This window comes from Anas platyrhynchos, chromosome 24 (genome assembly GCF_047663525.1).
Source record: "Anas platyrhynchos isolate ZD024472 breed Pekin duck chromosome 24, IASCAAS_PekinDuck_T2T, whole genome shotgun sequence".
NCBI classification, from domain to species: domain Eukaryota; kingdom Metazoa; phylum Chordata; class Aves; order Anseriformes; family Anatidae; genus Anas; species Anas platyrhynchos.
Genome location: NC_092610.1, coordinates 3,615,627 through 3,637,402, shown reverse-complemented (window position 1 = coordinate 3,637,402; position 21,776 = coordinate 3,615,627). Strand labels below are relative to the sequence as shown.

Sequence of the window (21,776 nt, the reverse complement as noted above, 5' to 3'; positions counted from 1 at the left end):
CCTCCTCCAGCTGCTCGGCTCAGCCCCCCCTGTGGGAACTCACGGCGGTGGCACCGGGGCCACGTCACCCCCGGGATGGGGATGCAGCGAGGGGGCTGAATCATGCCACACACACAGCCCCAGCCCTCTGGGAGCATGAAATCACCCCTGTGCAGTGAGTTTTAAGGCACCGAAACTCAGTGGTGTTGTTTCCAGAAGCCCAAAACCTGCTGGGGAGGACACCAGCTCACCCCCACCCCACAAATAGCTGCTTACCATGAACCCGAGCGCTCAACGGAGGCTTCATTCACCCACTTGGCTCCCCCCATGCCAAAAATCAGATGCTCACAGACAGCTCCCAACACCAGCCTGGTGGGTGACACATTTTAATGGGTGACTAACAGGGGTCTCTGACTCGCGGAGAGCCCTAAAACCACCCCAAAAGCCAAGAGAGGAGCGCACAGCGCAAGGAGCTGCCTGTCGCCTGTCCTGTCCCCACAACGGGGACACGCGGGGGCACGCGGAGTCTCGTTGGCTCCTTCTCCTCGTTAGTGCCCGGCGAGGAGGAGCAGCGCTGTGCCTGTCCCGGAGAGTGGCTTTGTCACGGGGTTGGGGACAAAGACGTCCTTTGACGGGAGCAGCCCGGCCCCGGGGGGCTCAGGAGTACGCCTCCATCTCGAGCGCTTCGTCCAGCGGCTGGGTCTGCACCTGGACCTTTTTCGGGGGGATGTAGGAGCCCATCCCCGCCGCGCGCTCGGCCTCCTCCTGCGTGTAGGGCTCCTCGCTCAGCTGCTTCAGCCTGCGGGTGAGCAGAGAGGTGTTGGGACCGTCCACGGCCGTGCCCTAAAGCACGGTGAATCCCCACCGCAGCCCCCTCGGGGATCAGCCCTTAGGGTTTTTGGGGGGCTCAGGACCTTCCCCCCCTCCTTACCTCTTCTTGTGCACCTTGGACCTGAAGTGCTCCTTCATGCTGGTCAGGTCCACGAAGTAGCGGCTGGGGGCAGAGAGGGGATGGGGTCAGGGGGGGATTTGGGGTCCCCACACCTCCAGAACCAACTCCCCAGGTATTAGGATCCCCCCCCCAACGTAGGATAAACCCCAAGGAGTCAGAGCCCCGCGGGCCAGCCCAGGACCCCTGGACCTGTTGCCCCCCCAAAACTTGTCACCATCCTCCTGGATGTGTCACCACCCCCAAAATCTATCATCTCCCACCCCCCAAAGCCTGTTGCCCCCCCCCAGGACCTGTCACCTCCCCCAAAACCCTGTCTCCCCCTCCAAAACCTGTCATCCCCCCAGACCTGTCACCCCCCAAAACCCTGTCGATCCCCCAGAAAACCTGCCACCCCTGCCCCAGACCTGTCACCACCCTCCCAGACCTGTCACCCCCCCTCCCAAATCTGCCACCCCCCTCCAAAAACCTGTGGTCCCCCAAAACCTGCTGCCCTCTCACCACCCTCCCAGACCTGTCACCCCCAAAAACCTGTCATCCCCCCAAAAACCCTATGGCTCCTCCAAAACCTGTCACCACCCTCCCAGACCTGTTGCTCCCCAAAAACCTGTCACCCCCGGGGTCCTGTCACCCCCCCAAAACCCTATCGCCCCTCCAGACCTGTGCCCCCCCCAAACCTGCTGTCACCCCCCAAAACCTGGTGTCCCACCCCAAAACCTTCTGCCCCCCCCAAAACCTATCACCACCCTCCCAGACCTGTCACCCCCCAAAAACCTGTAACCCCCCCCAAAACCCTATCGCCCCCCCCAGACCCGTGCCCCCCCCAACCCCCCCCCAAAACCTGTCCCCCCCCCCCCCATTCTCGCCCCCCTTTTCCCGTACGCGCAGTGCAGGCAGTAGAACTGCGCGCAGCCCGGCAGGTCGGGGTCCGGCTCCTGGCGCAGCAGCCGCTGTGCCCGGCCGGGGCTGAGGTCCGCGTGGATCTCGTCCAGGTCCCGGCGGCGCCGCTTGGTCTTGGCCCGGCGCCCCTCGGAGCGGGCCCGGTGCGCGCCCGTGCGCCGGCTGCAGCGCGGGGCCATGGCGGCGGCGTGGGGCCGCGGGGGACTCACTGCGCAGGCGCAGGAGGATGAAGCCACGCCCCCTTTGGTTTAGCCACGCCCCCTTTGGTTAGCCACGCCCCCTTTCACCGTGTGGCCACGCCCCCTAGGGGATAGGCTCCGCCCCCTGGTCCGTGCTGGGGGGGCAGCGCCCCCCCCACTTGTGTCACCCCCCCTGTGTCACCTCTCGGGGTCACCCGTCAGTGTGACCCCCATAGCAGCACCCAGCTCAGTGTCACCCACAGTGTCGCCACCCCTGGTGTCACCCCCCCATGTCACCTTTCAGTCCCCCCCCCCAGTGTCACCCCCCCCCGGTGTCACCCTCCCAGTGTCACCCCCCCAACATTGCCCCCCCCAGCGTCTCCCCCCCCAGTGTCACCCCCAGTGTCCTCCCCCAAGTGTCACCTCCCCAGTATCCCCCTCCCAGCGTCTCCCGCCCAGTGTCACCCCCCTGCTGTCACCCCCCCCATGTCACCCTTCAGTATCCCCCCCTCCCAGTGTCCCCCCCCCAGTGTCACCCCCCATTGTCCCCCTCTGGTGTCAGCCCCCTCTGTAACCCCCCCCAGTGCCACCTCTCGATGTCACCCTCCCAGTGTCACCTCCCCTGTGCTCCCCCCCCACTGCCACCCCCAACTGTCACCCCCCTGGTGTCACCCCCCCAGTGTCACCCCCCCCGGTGTCACCCCCTCCATGTCACCCCCCCATGTCACCCTTCAGTGTGTCCCACACTGCACAATGTCACCCCCCCTGGTGTCAACCCCCTGGTGTCACCCCCCATGTCACCCCCCAGCCCTGCCCACCCCCCATCCCCACATTACCCCAAGCACATCCCTGCCCCCCCACGGCTGCCCCCCCCCATCCTGCCCCCAGGGTCCCAAGCTCAGGCCCAGTGTCCCCCCAGTGCCCCCAGTGCCCCCCCAGTGCCCCCCCAGTGCCCCAAGGCCACCGATCATGTTTCCTCCTGGCTGATCAGTTACACACTGGGGACACGGGGAGGGGGGGGGACAGCAGTGACCCCAACACCAGCCCCCCCATGCTCTCCATGCACCCCCATTGCCCCCCCCGGGGTGAGGGTCACTGGGACCGAGGCGGGGGGGGGGGGGCTTTGGGGTGCCCGCAGCAGCCGCCCCCGCTGTGCCCCCAGCTCGGGCTCAGGTTCCCCTTTGTGCATTGGGCCCTAAAACTTTAATGAGGACACCGGATCGGTGGGTGGCACCGGGGGGGGGCCCTACACCCCCCCCACACCCCCCCCTCCTGCTCCCCGGCACCCATCGGCTCCGTCCCGCGGCCCCTCGCCATGACCCAGGGCTTTTGGGGGCTCTACAAGGCCAGGGTGCTGCAGGCCCTGGGCGAGGAGGTAATTTGGGGGGGGGGCACGGGCAGGCAGAGCGCCCCGGCCACCCCCTGCCCTCACTGGGGGGGGGTTTTGTTACAGGGAGACCCCCCCGAGCTGATGGAGGCGGCTGAGCCCCCCGTGCCGGCGGAGGAGGGTCCCAGCCCCGTGGCGCAGCTGGCGAGGAAGGTGAGGATGAGGAGAGGCAACGGGGTTGAGGGGGGGGCTGCTGTGGGGCTGGGGGAGCCCCAGTGACCCCCCCAAAAAAATGCTCGATCCCCAGGTGCAGGGGGTGGGCGCCAGGGGCTGGCGGAGCCTCTCGGCCCTCTTCGCCCGCGAGGACGAGCACCGGCTGCTCAGCCCCGACCAGTAAGTGGTGGCTTTGTGAGGGGGGGGGCCCAAAAACACCCCCCCCCCAAGGGCTCCGTACCCCCAATATCACCCCCACCCCATCACCTGGGGGGGCTCGGACACCCCCTGGTGCATTGGGGACGGGGTGGGTTGGGTGAGAAGGGGGCCCCGCGGTGACGCCCCCCACCCCGTTCTCCCCCCAGCCCGCTGGCTGCTTCGCCGGCGGAGCCGCCCCCCGCCCCGAAACCCCCCGGTTTTTGGGATCTTTTGGCTACCAAGTGGCAGCAGGCGGCGGCCCCCGAGCCGGAGGAGCCCCCGATAACGACGGAGCCGGGGGACAGCCCCGGGGAGCCCCCGGGGGACGAGGGCCCCGACGATCTGAGGGAGCCGGAGGAAGGGGCCTTCAGGTGGGGCTTCCTGGCCTGCAAGCTGGCTGAGATCCGAAATAAAAACGCCCCCAAGGGCAACTAGAGGAGCAAGAGGAGGCTAAAAACCCCAAAGTGCCTTTTCCCGGAGTGTTTGTGGTGTTTGTGGTGCTTTCTTTGCCTTCGTGCCCCCGCCCCCCCAGCAGCCCGGTCATCGTGTCCCCAAGGCCTCAGAGCTGCCCCAGACCCTCCGGAGGGATTTGGGGGGCACCACCCCGAGCCCCAAAGCATCGCCCCCAGGCAGAAACCACACACAGAAAGGCTAAAAAAAAATAATACAGGTTTATTGAGCCCCGCTCCCGGCCTGACAGCCCCTCTCCTGGCGAGGACAGCGTTGAGGAGGGGGCTCGGGCCGTGCCCCCCACCCCACCCCACATCCAGGAACAGCGAGGACCGAGAGGAGGGGACCCAGCGGGGGACAGCAGCCTGCGGACCCCTGGGTTTGGGGCCAAACTCACCCAGGGGAGCCCCTGGGGCACCCCCCACCCTCAGCCCTGCACCCACACCCCAAAATCCATCCCCCAAGGGGCAGCCCCGCTGTCCCTGCCGGCCAGCAGCAGCCCCACAGTGCTGGGGCCGAGGACACCCGCGGGGTGCGGGCCTCCTCCAGCCCGGGCAAGGGGCCGCGTCCTGCCACCCCGACCCCCTTGGGGGGGCTCCTGATTTCACACCGTGGACTCCTTGGCGGCCGCCCAGGCTCGCTGGCAGCCGTAGAGCCACTTGATGACGCGGGCGTTGCGCTCCACCACCGACACGGCGGAGCAGAGCCGGGCGTCCTGCTCCTCCTCGCCCGGCCCCGCGTCCTCCCCGCTGCCCCCCGAGGCCTGGCTGGGCTCCCACTCGCAGGAACCGGGGAATTTGGCCGAGGAGGCGTTGTCCCAGCCCGCCGGCACGAAGCGCTCCTGCCCCAGGCCCTCCACCAGCGCCCGGTCCAGCCCGCAGTAGTTGAAGAAGCGCTCCTGCTCCGACAGCGGCAGCGACAGGCGCAGCCCCAGCGTTGGCTTTGTAGGGCCGGGGGAAGAAGCGGGGGTCTGGGCCGGGCTGGGGGCTTCGGGGGGCTGCGCCACGGGGCTGCCGGGCAGCTGGAAGCTGTTACTGCCACTGCTGTTTCTGCTGCTGGTGGCGGCGGTGCCCGGCGTCCTTGGCTCCTCTCGCTCTGTGGGCACCCACAGCATGGGGCTGTCGGGGAGCCCTCGGGCTGGGGGGCAGCTGGGGGGCTTGTCCCTGAGCGGCCCCTGGAAGAGGCGCCTGACCAGCCCGTAGCCCTTGTTCTCCTTGTTGGTGACCGGGCAGTCCCGTTTCTGTCGGTAAATGATGAGCGAGTCGGGCCTCAGCAGGCGCTTGCCACTGCCTCCCCTCCTCAGCACGGGGGATTGGGGGCACGGCGGCTTGCGGGGGCCGTCGCGGCTCAGCTCCGAGCCCTGGCAGAGCTCGTGGAGGGCGAGCAGGCGCCGGCCGCGGGGGGAGAAGCGAGGCGAGCAGCCCCGCAGCGCCGGCTCCTGCCGGCTGTTGATGACCTGCTGCGATTTGACGTATTTGGCTTTGTCGGCCTCCAGCCGCTCCACGGCGCTGGGCGTGCGGCCCCCGCTGCCCCCCGCCACCTGCTCCCGCAGGTATTCGGGGCCACGGTTCAGCAGGCGCAGGGGGGAGACGCCGGGGGAGCACGGTGCTCGGGGGGAGCTGCCCAGGGGGACCATCGCCTGGTGGCCCCCAGTTGGCTCCGGGTGGGACGGGGACCCCAAAGGGCTGCTGGGCTCCCGGATTCAGCTACGGCCCTGGGGGGAGAGAGGAGAGACGGGGTTAGGGCCACGGATGGGGTTAGGGTCACGGATGGGGTCGGCACCACTGGCAAAAGGACCGGGAATGAAGCGGGGACCGGGGCTGTCCCCTGCCCTGCGAGCCGCTGCAGGAACAATCACGGTCAGGAAGAGCGAAGCGCCGAGCATCCGCCGGCTTCACCCAGATCCCAAGAGCAGCTTCAAACAGGAAAAAATACGGCAGCCACCGCCTTATCTTTATGAGCCCAGGGACAGCAGAACAAAGGCAGCGCCGGGGAAGCCAGCGAGCGGCCCTGGCCCTACCTCCCGGCAGCGGGGCCGTGTTGGCCGGGGCCGTTTTGGCCAGCGGGGTTTCCGTGTGCCGTGCGGGCATCGCGGCTCCCCGCGGCGCTGGCCTGGGCTGGGTCCTGGCCCCGTTTCCCTTTTGGGGAAGGAAAACAAAAGAGCTCGGGGCAGGTTTATTTTAAGCGGAGGCTGCTTGCGGCAGACGGGCGGCAGTGGGGGCAGTGGGGTCAGCCCGGCCTCCCCGGTCCCTCTGCAGCACGGGGATCCCGAGCGCTGGGATAAGAGATCCTCTGAGCCTCTCCTACCTCCGTTTGTGGGGTTCAAGGAGCAGAGGGCTCCTGTGAGCCCTGCAGGCACGGCTCCTGCTCAGCTTTACCCGAGCATCAGCAGAGGATGGGGACGGTTCGGAGGCAGCAGTGCGGGGCCAGGGCCATAAATCGGGCGGTGGAGGTGGGGCCTGGCCGGGGGCTGTAAATGCCCGAAGCAGATGGTGGCCCTCAGCAGAAACCCAAATGGCCGTGAGGAGCCCACTGTGGGGACGTGGTGAGGACGGGCAGAACTAACAGAGAGCAAAGAGCCGGGAGCCCTCGGCCCCGACACGCAGCCCCCGCAGCCGCCCCGTGTTACAGCCGGGTAAACTGAGGCACGGAGCTGTCCTGCTGCAAACTCCCAAAACTCCCCGGGTTTCGGGATGAGCTCTGGGGCAGTTCAAGGGATGCTGCCCCCACACGTGGTCCCGTCACCCTTCATGGGGCGCAGGGTGCCAGCGTCCCCATACCCCCAGCCCCATACCCAGCAGCAGAGGATGCAGAGGATGCTCTCGCTCACCTGGGCCCTCGCAGGGGTCAGGGGTGGCTCCGTGTTGGTCTCCGCTGCTCCTGTCCCCGCAGCCGCCAGCAGCAAACTGAGCCCAGAGCCGCAGGAGCCTCATATAGAGGGGGAGGAAGAGCCACCCCATTAACCCCTCCCGGCCCAGCCCCATCAGCACGGCCGCGTGCCAGCACCCCGCTGGCCTTGGGGTCCCCGTTCCTACAGCCTGTGCACCCCAAACCCCGCACAGCCGACGTTAACCCCTCTCCTCCTGCAGCCCCAGCTCTTCTCCAGCCCTTTTTGCCTCCCTATGGGATCCTGATTTAGGGCCGGGCTCCCCACCACCCTCTGCCCCTCGGGGGCTGGTAGCAGCAATCTCTGCCTCTTTTTAGGTGGAGCCCACCCCTCACACCCTTTGTATGAGGAGCAGGAGGGTGGAAGCTCACCCACCCCACCAGCTTTCCCCCCTCCACCTGCCCTGGCGATGCTGAGCCCAGCTCCAGAGCAGGAGCCCCCCGCGATCCCCCCTTCCCCAGGGTCCCCGCAGCGAGGAAAGGTCCCGGAGCCTCCTCTGTTGGTGGCGAAAGGGTCAAAGCCAGCTCGGAGCCAGGCAGGTTCCTGCCTCCTCTTCCCCCGGGAAGGGCTGTAAATTGCAGGAAGCCACAAGGACCGGAGCCAGCCCAGGGGGTTATTTTTACCTCTGCCCTCTCCCCTTCCTGGAGGGCCGAGCATCCCCCGGGCCCCACAGCCCACCCTAAATGGGACCCGGGCTCCCCAAAAGCTTGTGCTGAGGAGCCCGAGCAACCCCAGGGACCTGCACCAGCTCCCTGCATCCTTCGTACATCCAGGAGGGAACCAGGAGGGAACCAGGGACAAAGCCACGAAATTTGGCACGGGACCTGCAGGTTCCCTTAAGGAGGGGGGACGTGGCTGTGAGCCTGCCTGCCCCACACCAGTTCCTTCCCGCAGCACCAGTGTCACTGCTGGTGTCGCTACCGGTGCTGGTAACAGGGCTGGGTCAGGGCCAGCACCCCCAGGGCTGGAAAAATCAAGCCCGAAGGTGAGGCTGGAGCAAAATCTGAGGCAGCAGGGCTTGCTGGGCTCTGCTGGCACAGGCAAAACCCCAGCAAAAACAAAATTAGGGACAGAGCCGGGGAGGAGGAACACCCCGACCTGTGCTCCCAGCGGCACCCAGACAGCACGGGATGCTCCAGAGGAAAACGGGAAGGGGACGGGGACAAGAGGCTGAGAAACCCGTGCCAGGACTGGGATCTGCTCCCCACCCACCTCGGTTTTAACACCAAGCAACAGGAGCGGCTGTTTCTGGAGACAGGTTTATTTTCCGAGCCGGAATTCAGGCGGCCCTTCTGGTAAAGACAGCCGTGAGTAAGAGCCGCTCTGATTCCCTTTTTCTGTGGCGTGTCCCCGTGATGCACTTCCACCCAGCGCCTCCGCTTCCCCTGCCCTGGGAACAGGACGGACAGACAGACAGACAGAAGGGGGGGGGCACAGGCAGCAGGCACTTAGCGCTGAACTAAATTTGCACGAGCCAAATTCCTCGGGGGATGCAGAGGGGGGGCTTGAGGGGTGCTCCCCAGCATCAGGAGGCCGGGCAGTTCAAGCCCTGGGTGTGGGGGCTGTCACCTCAATTTCTAGGTTGTGATTTCAGTGATTTCCCCAATTAATCAGCCTCTTGGAAAGGCACTGGGTGGCATTTCTTAGCCCCACGGACCCTTAAAGCTTCTCGTTATCTAATTAAGCCTGATTGTCTTATGGCTTCAGCACTGACCAGTGATGAGGGGAGGATCACAGTCACAGGTTTGGGTGCAGCTGTAGGATGCTTTCAGGCGATGGGACAGGAGGTGGAGGGAGTCCTCTTGTCCCACAGCTCTGCCTGGGGCATGGAGATGTGGAGGAAGGGCTGACCCCTCAGCACCGCTGGGCTTCCCAAGGAAGGTCCCAAAATGCCCAGCACACACCAGGATATAACAGAAAATGAAAAATAACAACCCAGTCTGCAAACAAATGGTAAATAAGGAGATCCACTCCTCTGGAGCTCAGCCTGCCCACGGGATGGAGGTCAGGGCTTGAGGTGCCCTCAGTCACCTCTCCAGATGCGTTTCTTTTTTGCAAATCACTTCGCCACCGCTGGGACCAGGTGCAGACGTGGCTGAGGGAGCTGATACCATCGCCATCTGTTGCTACTTGCCAGTTCACTTTCCCAGCCCGCAGAAGCCCTTTCTGGGCTGAGGCCCATGTAAATACCAAAGAGGGGAGAGCAGCCCCAAGGAGCTGGCAGGCTCAAGGCTGTATGGCCGCGAGCCAGAGGGCTGGAGATGCACAAACGTGTCTTTGGGACGGAGCAGGAGTGGAAGGCTTGCTATACGAGTTTAAAAATATCAAGGGCTCAAACGGGCATAAATAAATCTGAAACCAACACCTCGTCTAAGGCAGCCACCCACAAGTTCGTGCAAGTAGGAACTAGAGAGCAGGCGGGCGCAGGAGGGGACACGGAGCCTCACGCAGATGTTCGTGCCCTGCTGACGGGCAGGGCTCCAAACCAGGCTGCAGGGAGAGGCTGGCCTCGCTGCCTCGGAGTGTCTGTACCAGCCTGGGAAGCAAAATAAAGTCAGTATTTGGACCATGGATGCAGGTTGAGAGAGGGAAGGTTACCACGATGGAGAGGTCTCCAAAATCTGAGTGTCTGTGTTGAATCTTCCACCCGCTGCGAAGGACCCATGGATGTTTTTGTGCTGTTTTCATTTCAAACCCCGGAGCACTTCCAATTCTAACGCTGCTGCTCCCTTCACCCACTTCAAAAAACGCAAAGCACATCAGCCATGGCCTCTAGCACCCAAACCCAGCATGCATTACCTGGTTAAAGCATTTGAGAGGAGCAGGATTTATGGGAGGCACCAAAGGGAGGTTGCCTTCCTCCCCCTCCTCCCCAGGCCCGTGGCAGCCACAGCCCCAATTTGCCACCTCCAAGTTCAGCCCACGGGGCCCAGATCCCTCAGGAACTGTTCCTGCTCCAGGCACCCAGATAATCTGGGAACAAACGGACTCAAAGAGGAGAACATCACCTGGGCCCTGGCTCCTCTTGCAGCGAGGCACTGTGGCTGTTGGCTGATCTCTGGGGTCGCTCAGCTCCTCTCTGCCCCCAAATCTTAGACCTGGTGGTCAGAAGGGAGAAGCAGCAGCAGCTCAGGCTGGGATTTTGACCTCCCAACCTTCCCCAAACACAGTGCAGGCACCCCGGACAGCTTGTGACAGATCCCTCTTCCTTAACTGCGTGTAAGAATAGCCAGCACTTTGCATGAACTGCTCCTGAGCAAAAAGGAAGCGAAACCCGGCCAGTGCTCAGCGGTTCCTGAGCTGCTAACAAACAACAATTTACATTTAAAAACTTGTAACGAGCCCTCTGAGGGGCTCTGCTTCTGGGGCTCACAGCACAGGCTGCAGTGAGGACTGAGGACACTTCACAATGGATCCCAGAGAGGATTCGGGTGACACGGGACAGCGAGGGGCAAAGCCCTGCAGAGGTTCTCCCTGTGCTGCCTGCAGTCCAGAGTCCACCCAAGTGTGTCTGCTCAGGCACTGCATGAAGTAGAGATGTTGCTTCAGAGCGAGGGCATCCTGCCAAGGGGCAGGCAGGGCCTTATCTCCGCCACAACACAACGCCGGAGCTGCGGCGGGGGCTGCAGTTGGCTGGCACGAAGGACAGCGGTGTTTGAACGAGCACAGGGCACCAAACACAAACAGCAGCTCGCTACGGAGCGGGGAGCTCCCGGCCAAACCCTGCCCGAGGACTCTGCACTCTGCAAAACGAGCAAAATAAAGCAGGGGGTGGGTTATTTAACTGACACGCAGCTTTATTTAACTTTCAGGGTCTGTAACAGCATTTCTCCAGAGATTTTAGTTTCTGTTTTCCATGCGCTAGGCATATTTCAAGTGTGTAGGTTTGCTTTTCTCCATTTCACGGGGGAGGAATTTAGCTTGTGTCTGTATTTAAAGTCACCGGTCTTACAGCTAACCAGAGGTGCAGCTCTCTCCTTTAATTAAGGTGCTGATCCTTTAAGGTGCTTATCCTTTAATGGGAAAGAAAATGTAAATCCCAAACCCTCTCTCTTTTGCAACGCCTGTGCTGACTTACAGATTTAACCACAGCTCCTGGCCAGGCGGGGACCTGCCTGGCTGCAGCACCAGGGAACACAAAACTCCAGGTGACGGTGCAAGCACGGCAGCATCCACGAGGCTACTGGTGGGGTAAAAACAGGAGGACAGGATAATTTACAGCAGCTCTAGTTTGTGCTAGTCCCACTCCCAGCCTGCACAGCCCTTTGTTCTGCAGCACTTCTAATTAAAAGCATGCAAACGACCTCAGCCTCTTCTATCATGTATAAGGAATCGCATTTCCTCACCTTTATTTCTAAGGTTTCTCAGGGCAGGTGAGACCAGCGGGATGCCAGCACCTTGTGGTCCTCAGGACACCGTTTACAGCTGGGTCAGCCCCAGCAGCCACCCGCACAGCCCTGGCACCAGCTCCCAACAAAACCAGGCTGGGTGAAACAGTCCAGACCCCGCACACAGGAGGGAAACGTGCCAGGGGACACTGCTACCAGCCCTCAGCTCTCTGCACGGAGGTTTGCAGCGTGCTGGGGAGGAGGGAATGGGGCTCACCCACCGAGGAACAGCTCGGGGTTTTCTGGGTGAGGGTTTCCTATTCCAGCCCCCATTCCCTGCAGGGGAAAACTTGCTTCAGAGGGAGGAGCAGCAGCAGGGCCCAGGAAAGCAGCAGCCTCTATTCACAGCCTCAAATCCAGTCATACCAGTAACAGGGCAGCCAGAGCCTGCCCGAGATTTCCATAGGGCCCAGGGTGGTACTCACTTTGCTTGTGGTAACAGCTCCAAGCACGCAGCGGCTGCAAGACTTCTCTCTTTAATCCCATCTTATAAAAGGCAGCAGCACACCCAGCAGAGCAGCGCTTTGATTCTTAGGAGGCTCAGCAGAAGGCTCCACGTGGCCAGGGCTCATCTCAGCTGGTCCAGGAGCCAGCTGCTGGCACTTCCAGCAGGGCTGGGCTCCAACAAGTCCTCCAGCTGCACGTCACGTACCTGCCAGAGCCCCGCTACCCACACACCGAGCACAGCTCCTGGCCAGCCCAGCATCTTTTCCACCCTGAAGTCACCTCGAGTACTCCTACAGCTCACTAGGATTCTGGCAAAGCAAGTAAACCTTTCTGTCACCTGGCAGCTAGGTGATGTGATGCTGACCGAAAGGAAAGCCATTTCTCGGTAGAGAGTTCAAAAGCATCATCGAAATCCAGGTTTTATTTCAAAAAAAAGTCAGGAACTTAATAAATTACACAATCATCTCCCCCATTATAAATTCTGCACAAAATATATTTTACAATTTTTAAAGAAAGATTTGAAAAAAAAACCTTTTCTGAGTGCCGAAGAGTATCTTGACTTTGTGTCACGCTGGTGAGTAGTTCTGTAGCTGCTACAACAGTTTGCTGTACCAAAGGTTCAAAAACAAAGACCTCAGACAACAAAAAAAACAGAACACAAACCTCAGGGACTTCCATTCGATGAGCCAAGGAAACGCTCAGGGTCACCCAACAGCAAGGCTAAGCACCATGAGAGGGATTTCAGGTACCCCCACCCTTTAAAGTGGCAATCAGTGCAAACACATCCTTTGGGAGTCAAAAAACAAATTTTTTGTGCATTTGTTAGCACTCATTTCTGCACTGCAGGCAGGCAGCAGGCTCGGTGCTCATCCTTTGAAGTGCTCAAGGAGAATCAAATGATTTGCAAAGCGCCTTGCAGGTAAGTACTATTACTCTGGAGTAGATTCATCCTGTGAGATTAACAGAGCTGAATTAACTGAGCTGATTCTGTCAGGTGGGCAGGAGAGAGAAGGAAGTTGATGCATTTTCAGAAGTTTGCCATGAAATGCTGTGTCTGTTGTCCACCCTCAGCTTTACACAGCCTCCCTGAATGACTGTGCTGGGATGTGAGTGCTGTAGAGGTGTTAGCACAGAGAGCAAGGGGTTTGCTTTCCTCCTAACAAGCTGCCTCCAGCTGCACCGAACCCAGTTAATAAGGAGAATGAGCAAACCTCCACTTCCAGAACACGGGAACAGAGCTCTCCTCATCACCCATCACTCAGGGAGGCTCCCAGTCCTCCTTTACACACAAAGCTCCCTGCAGGGACATCTGTGCAGGCAGGAGGCTGTACCCTCAGCACGATGCACTCACCTCCATCCCTGCCTGCTCAGGCACGAGGCACTCTGCTGGCCCCAAACACCTCGGTGTGACACAGCACCATCCTCCCAAAGCCACTTTGGAAAGCTCAGCTAGACCCTAAACATTGTTTTGCTTCAAGACAGTGAAAATTTGTCTGAGCATCACTGTTCAGTGATGCAAACCAAGAATTAACCTCTAAGGACCCTGAGGTAACTGCTGCCACCAGGACTACGAGCAGCAGGCAAGACCCGCAGGTAAGAACTCCCTGCTGCAGTCTGTCAGGGCTCAGAGATCTGGCAGAATCAGAAACCTTTGCTTTTCCCATCAATGTGTTGGTTTTGCTGCTTACTCACCCTGGGCAGAGTTCCAGTTTTCATGGCAGTTCTCAGGTAAGGTTTAATAAAAAAAAAAAAAAAAAAAGCTTTAAATTGATTTTACTAGGAAAAAACAACCTTTGCTGCAGCTTTAGTGAAAACTGCTTTTTTTTTTTTTTAAGACTACATTTTCAAAAGGTCAGATTGATGGGAAAGGTCATGTTCCCGCAGCCAAAAGAAAAAGGTCTTGTACCAGCACAAAGCAGCAGTGTCAGGTAGTGTAAATGAAACATCTGAGCACGTGAATATGCTCCTGTGCAGTACGAGAGGGGATAAGCAGCCTTCCAGCTGCTCCAAAGCCTCCTATCCTACTGGCTGTGGCTTTAAATATTACTTTTTTGGATTTGTTGTCCTCCTCTTAAAGACTGGCCAAGGTTGCTGCACAAACCTGAGATGCCTTGCACTGATCACTCAGGGTTTTCTCCTGTATTTGGGGTGTTCCAGACAGCCACCCCTTCGTCTCCTTGTCACTGCCAGGTTACAGGCAGCACCAGGAAGGGAGACCACGACCAGTAACAGATCCAATTAACAAGGAAACTGTGCCATAACCATTATTTTGGAGAATCTTCAGAGCACTGCTTTATGCTGCTGGATTCCCTCATCAGGGATTTGCCTTTTCCCATCTAAGCTCTATTGGAACTACTCAGTTTGCTACTGGGTTCTAGTTTAAAGGAGGGAGCACGTCGTGAAGCTGTAGATTAATGGATTAATAAAGTATTTGATTAGTAGGGGAAAGCAGAATTGAATGATTAATGAACTCGCTGCCATGCCAGCACCTGATTGCATACACTTGTAATTTGACTCCCGCAGTGATGAGCTCATTAGGCTGGAAGTGCTAAACGCGACCACCTCAGCACTTTTAAAGCTGCTGATACCCTTGCATTGTATTTTGTCTACAAAGTCAAGTCTCAGACCCTACCTTTAACAAAAATAAATAATAAAGTTACCCAGGACTGGAGAAGAAGGGATGCTTCTCACCCATCTTCCTCAGCCGGTTTCCTAGCAGACCCCAATCATTCAGACCCACAGCAAATAATTTAAGAGAAGTGCCATTTCTCCATGGAATGCAACAACACGCTTACAGGCACACGCTCCCAGTCACTCGTGGACATAAATATATACACAGAGTCACTTTACAAAGCCTGAGGATTTGCACTGCCAGCATGCAAACCTCTTCTCCCATGAGAGTTCCTAATACTGACGTAGGAAACTGGAATGTAGGAAATACTCGGAGATATGGCTGGAAACCAACTCTCAGCTCTTAAAGACATCCCACTGCCAACGTACACAAACAAACATGGTCACATCTCACACTCCGTATGACATCCTGGCAATATACACATCGACGCGGCGCTAACACAAGGGCCGACCCGCATTCTGATAGTTTACGAAACCCCAAAATTGTCAGAACTAAACCCACATGTTTCAGACCAGGCTCGTTTCTTTTACTGCCACCAAGTCGCACCGTGGGTTAGGCCAGCAGCAGCTCTACCAGGAGACGGGGCTGCTCGGCGGGTCACGTCTCCCAGCTGCTGTCTTTAAAAGCTATGTTGACTAATCGCAGCTCCAGCTCGAAAGCATCAGGACGGTCCTGCGGGTTGGCAGCCAGCATCTCCTTAATCAGCTGTTTCATTCGAGCGTTCATAGATTTTTTCTTTACAGGGATGAGCAGCTCCATTTTAGGGTTCTCTAGAAGCGCCTCCCCAACAGGCACAATCGCTGTCCCCTGCTTGACATAACTCCCCAGGAGTTCTTTCTTTGTTTCGGTGTCTATGAACGTGATTCTTTCTAGCATCGCCCAGATTATGATTCCCAAGGCAAAAATGTCTGCTTTGGCAGTGTAGTGTCCTTCCCAGACTTCGGGGGCCATATAGAAGTCAGTCCCACAGGCGGTTGATAGGAAACACTTATTTACATTGACTGGTTCCTCGGGGTTCTGGCCCGAAGCCGAACACACCTTGCTCAGCCCAAAATCGGCCACTTTCAGCGTGGGCTCCAAGTCACTAGCATCCATCCTGCTCTGGGATATCAGAATATTGTCAGGTTTGAGATCCCGATGAATGATTTGGTTTTTGTGCAGGAAAGCCAGGGCGCTGCTGAGCTGAAGCATGAAACTGGTGTTGGTCTTGCGGTTCGGCTTTCGGGACAACAGGTACTCGTTCATATCCCCTCCATCACAGAAATCCATCACAAACCATAGGTAATAAGCGCTCCTGGGGTCAAAGACTATCTCCCCTTTTAACGAGGTCTCTACAAGCTGCAACAAGGAAGAGAAGCGTCATAACTACCTGATGAGCACCAGAATGCAAAGATATGATGGAAAAATAATGCGTGAGTTTTGGATCTTCCTCTCAGCAATCCAGAGAGTAAGATACCGCGACTGGTAAAAATAAAAGTGGATGCGAAGCTTATGATTTTAAAAGAAAAAAATCACAAAGTATTTGACAGCCTCTTTATTTGTGTGTGCACCAAGCATATCAAGCTCTCCCTGCTGCCCAGAAACTGGAGCTAGACCCCGATAAGAGTATTTTGAGAGATACCAAGCGGCTATTTCACTCCCATCTGTTCCAGCTGGGCAGCGTCCCACCCCTACGAAGCCTGTCCCACCCATTTTGCTAACAGCCTCGTGCACAAACACAGCTCCAAGTAACCCCTGCACAGCACCAGCGGGCTCTGTTTGTCCCCTGCAGCACCACGATGGGTTTTAAAGCCTGCTCTCCATCCCTTACACATGAACACATCCTAGCAAGCGTTGGTAAAGGATCTCATAGCTCAGGAGAACACTGACCTACAGGCACAACCAAACAGCTGCTGCAAGTAACACCTTCCTCACCACCACTACTCACCAGCTAGCTCCTAGGACACAAGCACTGAATGACTCCAGCAGCTACTTCTAGGAGTAAACCAGCAATCACTTCTGCTAACCCCGTTTATACAGCTACACATTTGCCTTCCCAGCTCCTCTGAGGTGGCTGTCAGACTTGCCATTATTTGTTAGGAGCAAACCAATGCTTACTAAACCAAATGTAGCTGCTACAAGTTTCCAAAAAATTAAGGTAGCTATTAATATTTAGAAAAAGGATTCTAAAATGTCTCTAAAAGGAGTTTTTTCCATTCAAGAGCAAAATTAGTAGCAAATTATAGCTATCTTTAATTACAAGCATGGCTAGTACTCAAACCAGACTAACTGAGGAGTAACTCAGTGTTAGAACTCAAAAACTGTGTATTCAGGGCTCAGTCTGTAACAGGGAGGTTGAGGAACCGCAGCACAGGAGCCTCCTTGCCAGGAGCACACCAACACCCAGCTCCTCCCTCCACATGGGCTCACAGAAGCACTTGAATTTTGGCTCAGAGCATCGGGATGGCAAAACCCACCCCAGACCTGGCAGCATAGGGACAACGAGCTAGTCCCCAGGTCTCACTAAATCCATTTGGCTGAGCTGACACCAGTTTAGGACCTGCCCTGGAGCACTGCAGGGGACACCGACACCCCCTGCCCACTGCAGGGGCCCAGCTCTGTAATGTAATAGCACCTGGGGCAGGGAGAGGAGAGGGCACGCTGCAGGAGATCTGAGGTTCTCTATTTTAGCACATGCTATTATAAAGTGAGCCCAGCTCAGCCCTGCCCTTTGCCCTTCTCTGCTCTCTGGAGAGGAAAACAATCTGCAGCACTTGTGCCCCATGCAGACACGAGCTCTACACCCTGCATTACCACCAGCAGAAACCCTGGAAGCTCTCCCCCACCTCGCAGCTCCACCCTGCAGCCTTCCCCTCAAAACCCCCTTTTTTAAGCTCCCCCTGTTCAGCTGTCTGCAAGTTTCATGTAGTATCTCAGGGATCCACTACCAGCTAGGCACTAAGGCACTGATTTCTCCTCTCTGAGCAGCGTTATTTTACCCTAATCCCTTGGTGAAAGCCAGCCAGTAACAACAACTGAGCTATGGCAAGTTGACAAAGGCAAGAATCCTTTCTCAGGCTCGTACAGCACCCAGCACAACAGGATCTGGACAGCCATGAAGTGCTGTCAAATGAATGTCCAGTAACAAAAGGCCCTGTGCCAGGCATGCAAGAACAACAATAAAAACCAAAACGATAAAAGCCAACTATGGATAACACATGTAGCAGGCTACTACTGACTTTTTAAACCAAGCAGACAAGTTTCTGACAGGGGTTGACTTAAAGTTTGGGGCAGATCCCTGACAAGGGAATGAATCAGATGAGATTTCAAGGTTCTCCCTTGAAATATACTGGAGTACTTCTTCCTGAAGCACGTGCCTTCAAACTCTAAGGCAACTCAGCTTTTAATAGCCACACAGGGGAAAAGCAATATTTATTCCTCTACTCCACTATTTACTGTACCTTTGTTTCTCTTTGAAGAGATGGAGTTATTTACCGAAGAGAATTTTAAACAGCTCCATGTACTGCAGCAATTGCTTATTATTTAGGAAGCCAACACTTAAAATTCTTTAAGAAATCAGACAGCTACTTCCCCTCCAAGGACATCCGATGTTAAGAAATTCTTCAGAGCTCTGTCTCAAGACACTAGTACGACTCGTTAACCCTGCAGCGGGACTTCCATCACCTCCCTGCACCTCCCCTGTGTTTTATCTGCGGTGTTTCCTCAAATTAGCAAAGCACATCCTGGAGTCTTTGAGAGTGGCATGGCTTCAAATTAAAAGATACAGGTGATTGTTCAATACATATGCTCTTTTGAAGACGTAAAGTAGTTCTTGGGTGTCGACAACATGGAAACACCCTCTCCTAAGAATACCTCAAAAGTAGTCTTAGCTACCCGTCTCCTTCCCTCCCAGCTGCACATCCATATTAAGCACTTCCACCCCGTTACCTCAGCTTCATGTACCTGTAAGTAAAGGGAGGAACTGGAGCCATGGGACATCTTCTGCACCATGCCATCTTTCTGCAAGATGCACTCCTCCAGATGAATGACGTTGGGATGCTGGCTCTTGATACTGCTAAGTGCCCAGAACTCACGCAGAGCTAGTTCCACGTTCTCTGGAGCATGGCACCGAATCTTTTTCACAGCGACCCGGGCAGAGGTCTTCCTGACGACTGCTTCGTACACCACACCATAACTGCCACGACCAACCTCCCGTATTAGATCGTACTTAGGCTGGCTACTCACCATCTTCAAGATCAAGGGTTCTGGGGAAGGGGGAAAAACCCACAGAACTATAACTTATGCACAAGAACTGAGCTGCATTTTCCCCCATATGGTGTGGCAATATGAGGTCTATCGATACCCCTCAATTAACAGGGCAGCACCTCTGGGCATCACACAGAACGTAACGCTGCGTTCGAGTGCTAGAATATTTCAGAAGTTATTCTGTAAACCTGGACCTCTTATGGGCTAGCTAAGAGCGCATCATTTTGGTGGGACTGTTAAGATTTAAAATACAGCTCAGTTTTCAGGAAGGCAACAATTCAAGCCTAGAATTGTACTGTGCTGAGACAGGATTATCACGTACTCTCCTACTCCTTTCTCTCAGTGTCCTTTGTGAGTGTCTAGGTGAGTAACAGCACTCTACCATGCTCTCCATCCATGCCTGGGATAGCAGAGACGAGGTTCTAGCTCAAGGCTGTGGTTGAAGAGTAACAGATTTAAATAAAGCTGTCTTTTAAGATGATTGCATAGATAAATATTTCTGTTAGAATTTAATAATTTGTTTCCTCTGGTTCTAAGATAAGAGGAGACTTCACAGACTTTTAACATTACTATGATGTTCCAAGTGGTCTCATCTGCATAAACTCTATTGTTACAAAAAAAGTGAAAGAGCAACTTATTACAGAAGCTTGTACCCAGCACCTAACTTGCAGTTTTGCTCAACAGGGTAAGGATTTCAACAAAAACAAGTATATTGCTCTGTAAGGAAAACAAGACACACACACAGAGGAAAAAAGACCCCAAACACTGCCACAGGTCTATGAGCCTCCCTGCGCACTTCCCTCGAGGATTACAAACCAAAACACACCAGCACCGCCTCCATACAAACAGACCAAAATGGGACATTGCCTATAGACAGAAAAAAATTGTCTGGCCAAGTATCACTGGTCGAACAGAATGAAATGCAAGGAAAAAATATCACAGTTAGGGTGTCAGAAATGGCTTGCAAGAATGCCAGTGATAAGTGTAATTCGCTAGGTCAGTAAACCAGACAGTAAGGACCACATCAAAAGAGCCTGTTATTAGTAGGGATCTTTCAAGTATTTCCAGTGTTTTAGGTACTATTTTTTGGAGGGAAAACAAAACAAACAAAGAAAAAAAAAGAGAAAAAGAGAGAGAAAGACAGGCATCATCAGTCTCAGGGCAACACTACCGCGGACACCTCCAAGCTCTCCTCAAAGCCCTGCAGCCAGCGCTTGCAGGGAGCCAGGGCCGCTGCCACGGGGGGGGGGTTCAGGGCTCTGCAACCTCACCAGCGGCCAAAAACCTCCCAGGGACACCCCCAGCGAGCACAAAGCGCCCCAGTCCCGGGGCTGCCCACGCAGCGGCCCCGTCCCCCCGACCCCCAGCACCGGGGCCTGAAGGGAAGCGGCCCCGCAGGGCCCTGCCCGCCGCACCGGTAGCCGAACCCTTCACGGCGGGGCTCCACGCACACACCTGAGGCGGAGACCGCCGCCTCCAAACCCACCCCGGGGAGCCCCGAACCCCGCGGCTATGCCCCTCTATGACAGAGGGGGACGCGGCCCCCGCGTTACCTCAGCGCTGCCGCGCTGCCGCCGCCCGGCCGCCATTATAGGGCCCGCCCCCGGCCGCCATCTTAGGGCCCGCCCCCATGGCGGCCATCTTAGGGCCCGCCCCTCGCACCGCCCCCGGCCGCCTCGGTCATTAATTAATCCGTCGTGTCATTAATTAACCCATCGCCCGGCGTTAATCAATAAATAACGGGGGTCCCCCGCACCCTTTGTAGCACCCTAGCTGCGTGTGGAGCTGCTGGTTGGGGGTTGTCCCCCCTCTCTGTGTCCCATTCTCCCCTATCTCTGTGGCTTCCCTATGGTTGGGGTCCCGCAGCCCCCTTGAGGGTGTTGGGGTGCGGTGGGGCTGCTGCTTGTGGGGGTCCTGCGAGGAGCCCCTGGGGGCCCTTTGGATGTGCTCCCATAGAGCAGAGCTCCCCCATCATTCCCTGGTTAATTGGTAACGAGCCCAGTGGTGATTAGTGCCCCACAGCCCTGCCTAAGCTGCCCCAAGCCAATTAGGGGCCAACGAGCCCCTTGTAGGGTTTGGAAGCTGATTAAGGCATTAAAACCCGTCCTCTGCTGTGAATCCCCTTAATCGAGTCCAGGAGCAATTAGTTAATCAATGCCAGCCTTGGGCAGGGCCAGCTTTTGGACGTGGGCACGGGTGCACGTCCGGTGGCCAACCCCGCCGTGTGCCTGGCCAGCCCTGCTTCCAAGCACACACCTCCCTGGAAGAGCCCCAAGTGCCGAAACGGGGACAATTTTGCAAGATGTGCTTGGCCGGTGCCTGCACGGTCACTTGGTTGACATGTGAGCCTGTCCGGAAGGAGCACCCAAAACAGCCCTGAGGCTGCCCTGCCCCTGGAGAGGGGGGCTGGCTGAGGTGAAAACAGGGCCCCTTGCACCCCTGTACCTATGTGCACGAGTGTACTCGTGTGCCCTACACCTCTGTGCATGAGTGTGCCCGTGTACCTGTGCACCCATGGGCACCTGCACCCTGTACCTGTGCATCCGTGTACCTACACACCCTGCATGCCCATGTACACCCGTACCTCATGGCCATGTGTCCTTGCACCCATATATTCAGGCACCCCTGTACCTGTGCACCCACACACACCCCCAGCTACCCCTGAACCCTTAAACCCATGTACCTTTGAACCCAAGCACCTGTGCACCCTATACACAGGTACCTGCACCCCACACACATCCCTACAGCCTGCAGCAGCCCTGGCACTCGCAGCACCTCCTGCCCAGGGACTCTGCGGGCTGCAGAGCAGCCACCCCGTCCCACCCCGTCCCCTGTGACCCGCGGCCAAGGCGCTATAATTACCCGCTCTCCTCATGCAGCTGCTAATATTTACAGGTTTCCCTGTGCACCGGTGTTGGGGTTTGGAAGAACACCCTGTTTACCGCCGGGCAATGTGATCGGGGCCGCTCCCAGCTGGGGCAG

The 21,776-nt window shown here is 57.3% G+C and overlaps 3 protein-coding genes across 7 annotated transcripts; 1 reads left to right on the top strand and 2 right to left on the bottom strand.

The window, feature by feature from the left end:
• Positions 1–338: 338 nt before the first annotated feature.
• Positions 339–2,052, bottom strand: ZNF593 (zinc finger protein 593). Its single transcript, XM_038167400.2, has 3 exons — positions 1,811–2,052; positions 911–973; positions 339–778 (listed from the first exon to the last, which is right to left on the bottom strand). Exons 1-3 carry the CDS (start codon positions 2,005–2,007, stop codon positions 637–639), a joined length of 402 nt encoding a protein of 133 aa, XP_038023328.2. The 5' UTR covers positions 2,008–2,052; the 3' UTR covers positions 339–636.
• Positions 2,053–3,322: 1,270 nt separating this feature from the next.
• C24H1orf232 (chromosome 24 C1orf232 homolog) lies at positions 3,323–4,292 on the top strand. Its single transcript, XM_027443906.3, has 3 exons — positions 3,323–3,547; positions 3,642–3,727; positions 3,913–4,292. Exons 1-3 carry the CDS (start codon positions 3,323–3,325, stop codon positions 4,178–4,180), a joined length of 579 nt encoding a protein of 192 aa, XP_027299707.3. The 3' UTR covers positions 4,181–4,292.
• A 107-nt stretch (positions 4,293–4,399) lies between these two features.
• Positions 4,400–20,477, bottom strand: LOC119713597 (serine/threonine-protein kinase PDIK1L). 5 transcript variants are annotated; one of them, XM_038167223.2, is made up of 3 exons: positions 20,348–20,477; positions 18,492–18,793; positions 12,321–15,887 (listed from the first exon to the last, which is right to left on the bottom strand). In XM_038167223.2, exons 2-3 carry the CDS (start codon positions 18,774–18,776, stop codon positions 15,147–15,149), a joined length of 1,026 nt encoding a protein of 341 aa, XP_038023151.1. In that variant the 5' UTR covers positions 18,777–18,793; positions 20,348–20,477; the 3' UTR covers positions 12,321–15,146. The 5 variants fall into 5 exon arrangements, with proteins under 5 accessions (XP_071883662.1, XP_038023158.2, XP_038023151.1 ...); XM_038167222.2 differs by having other exon boundaries at positions 18,492–19,873; positions 20,348–20,476; XM_038167221.2 differs by having other exon boundaries at positions 20,250–20,354.
• Between the last annotated feature and the right edge of the window lie 1,299 nt (positions 20,478–21,776).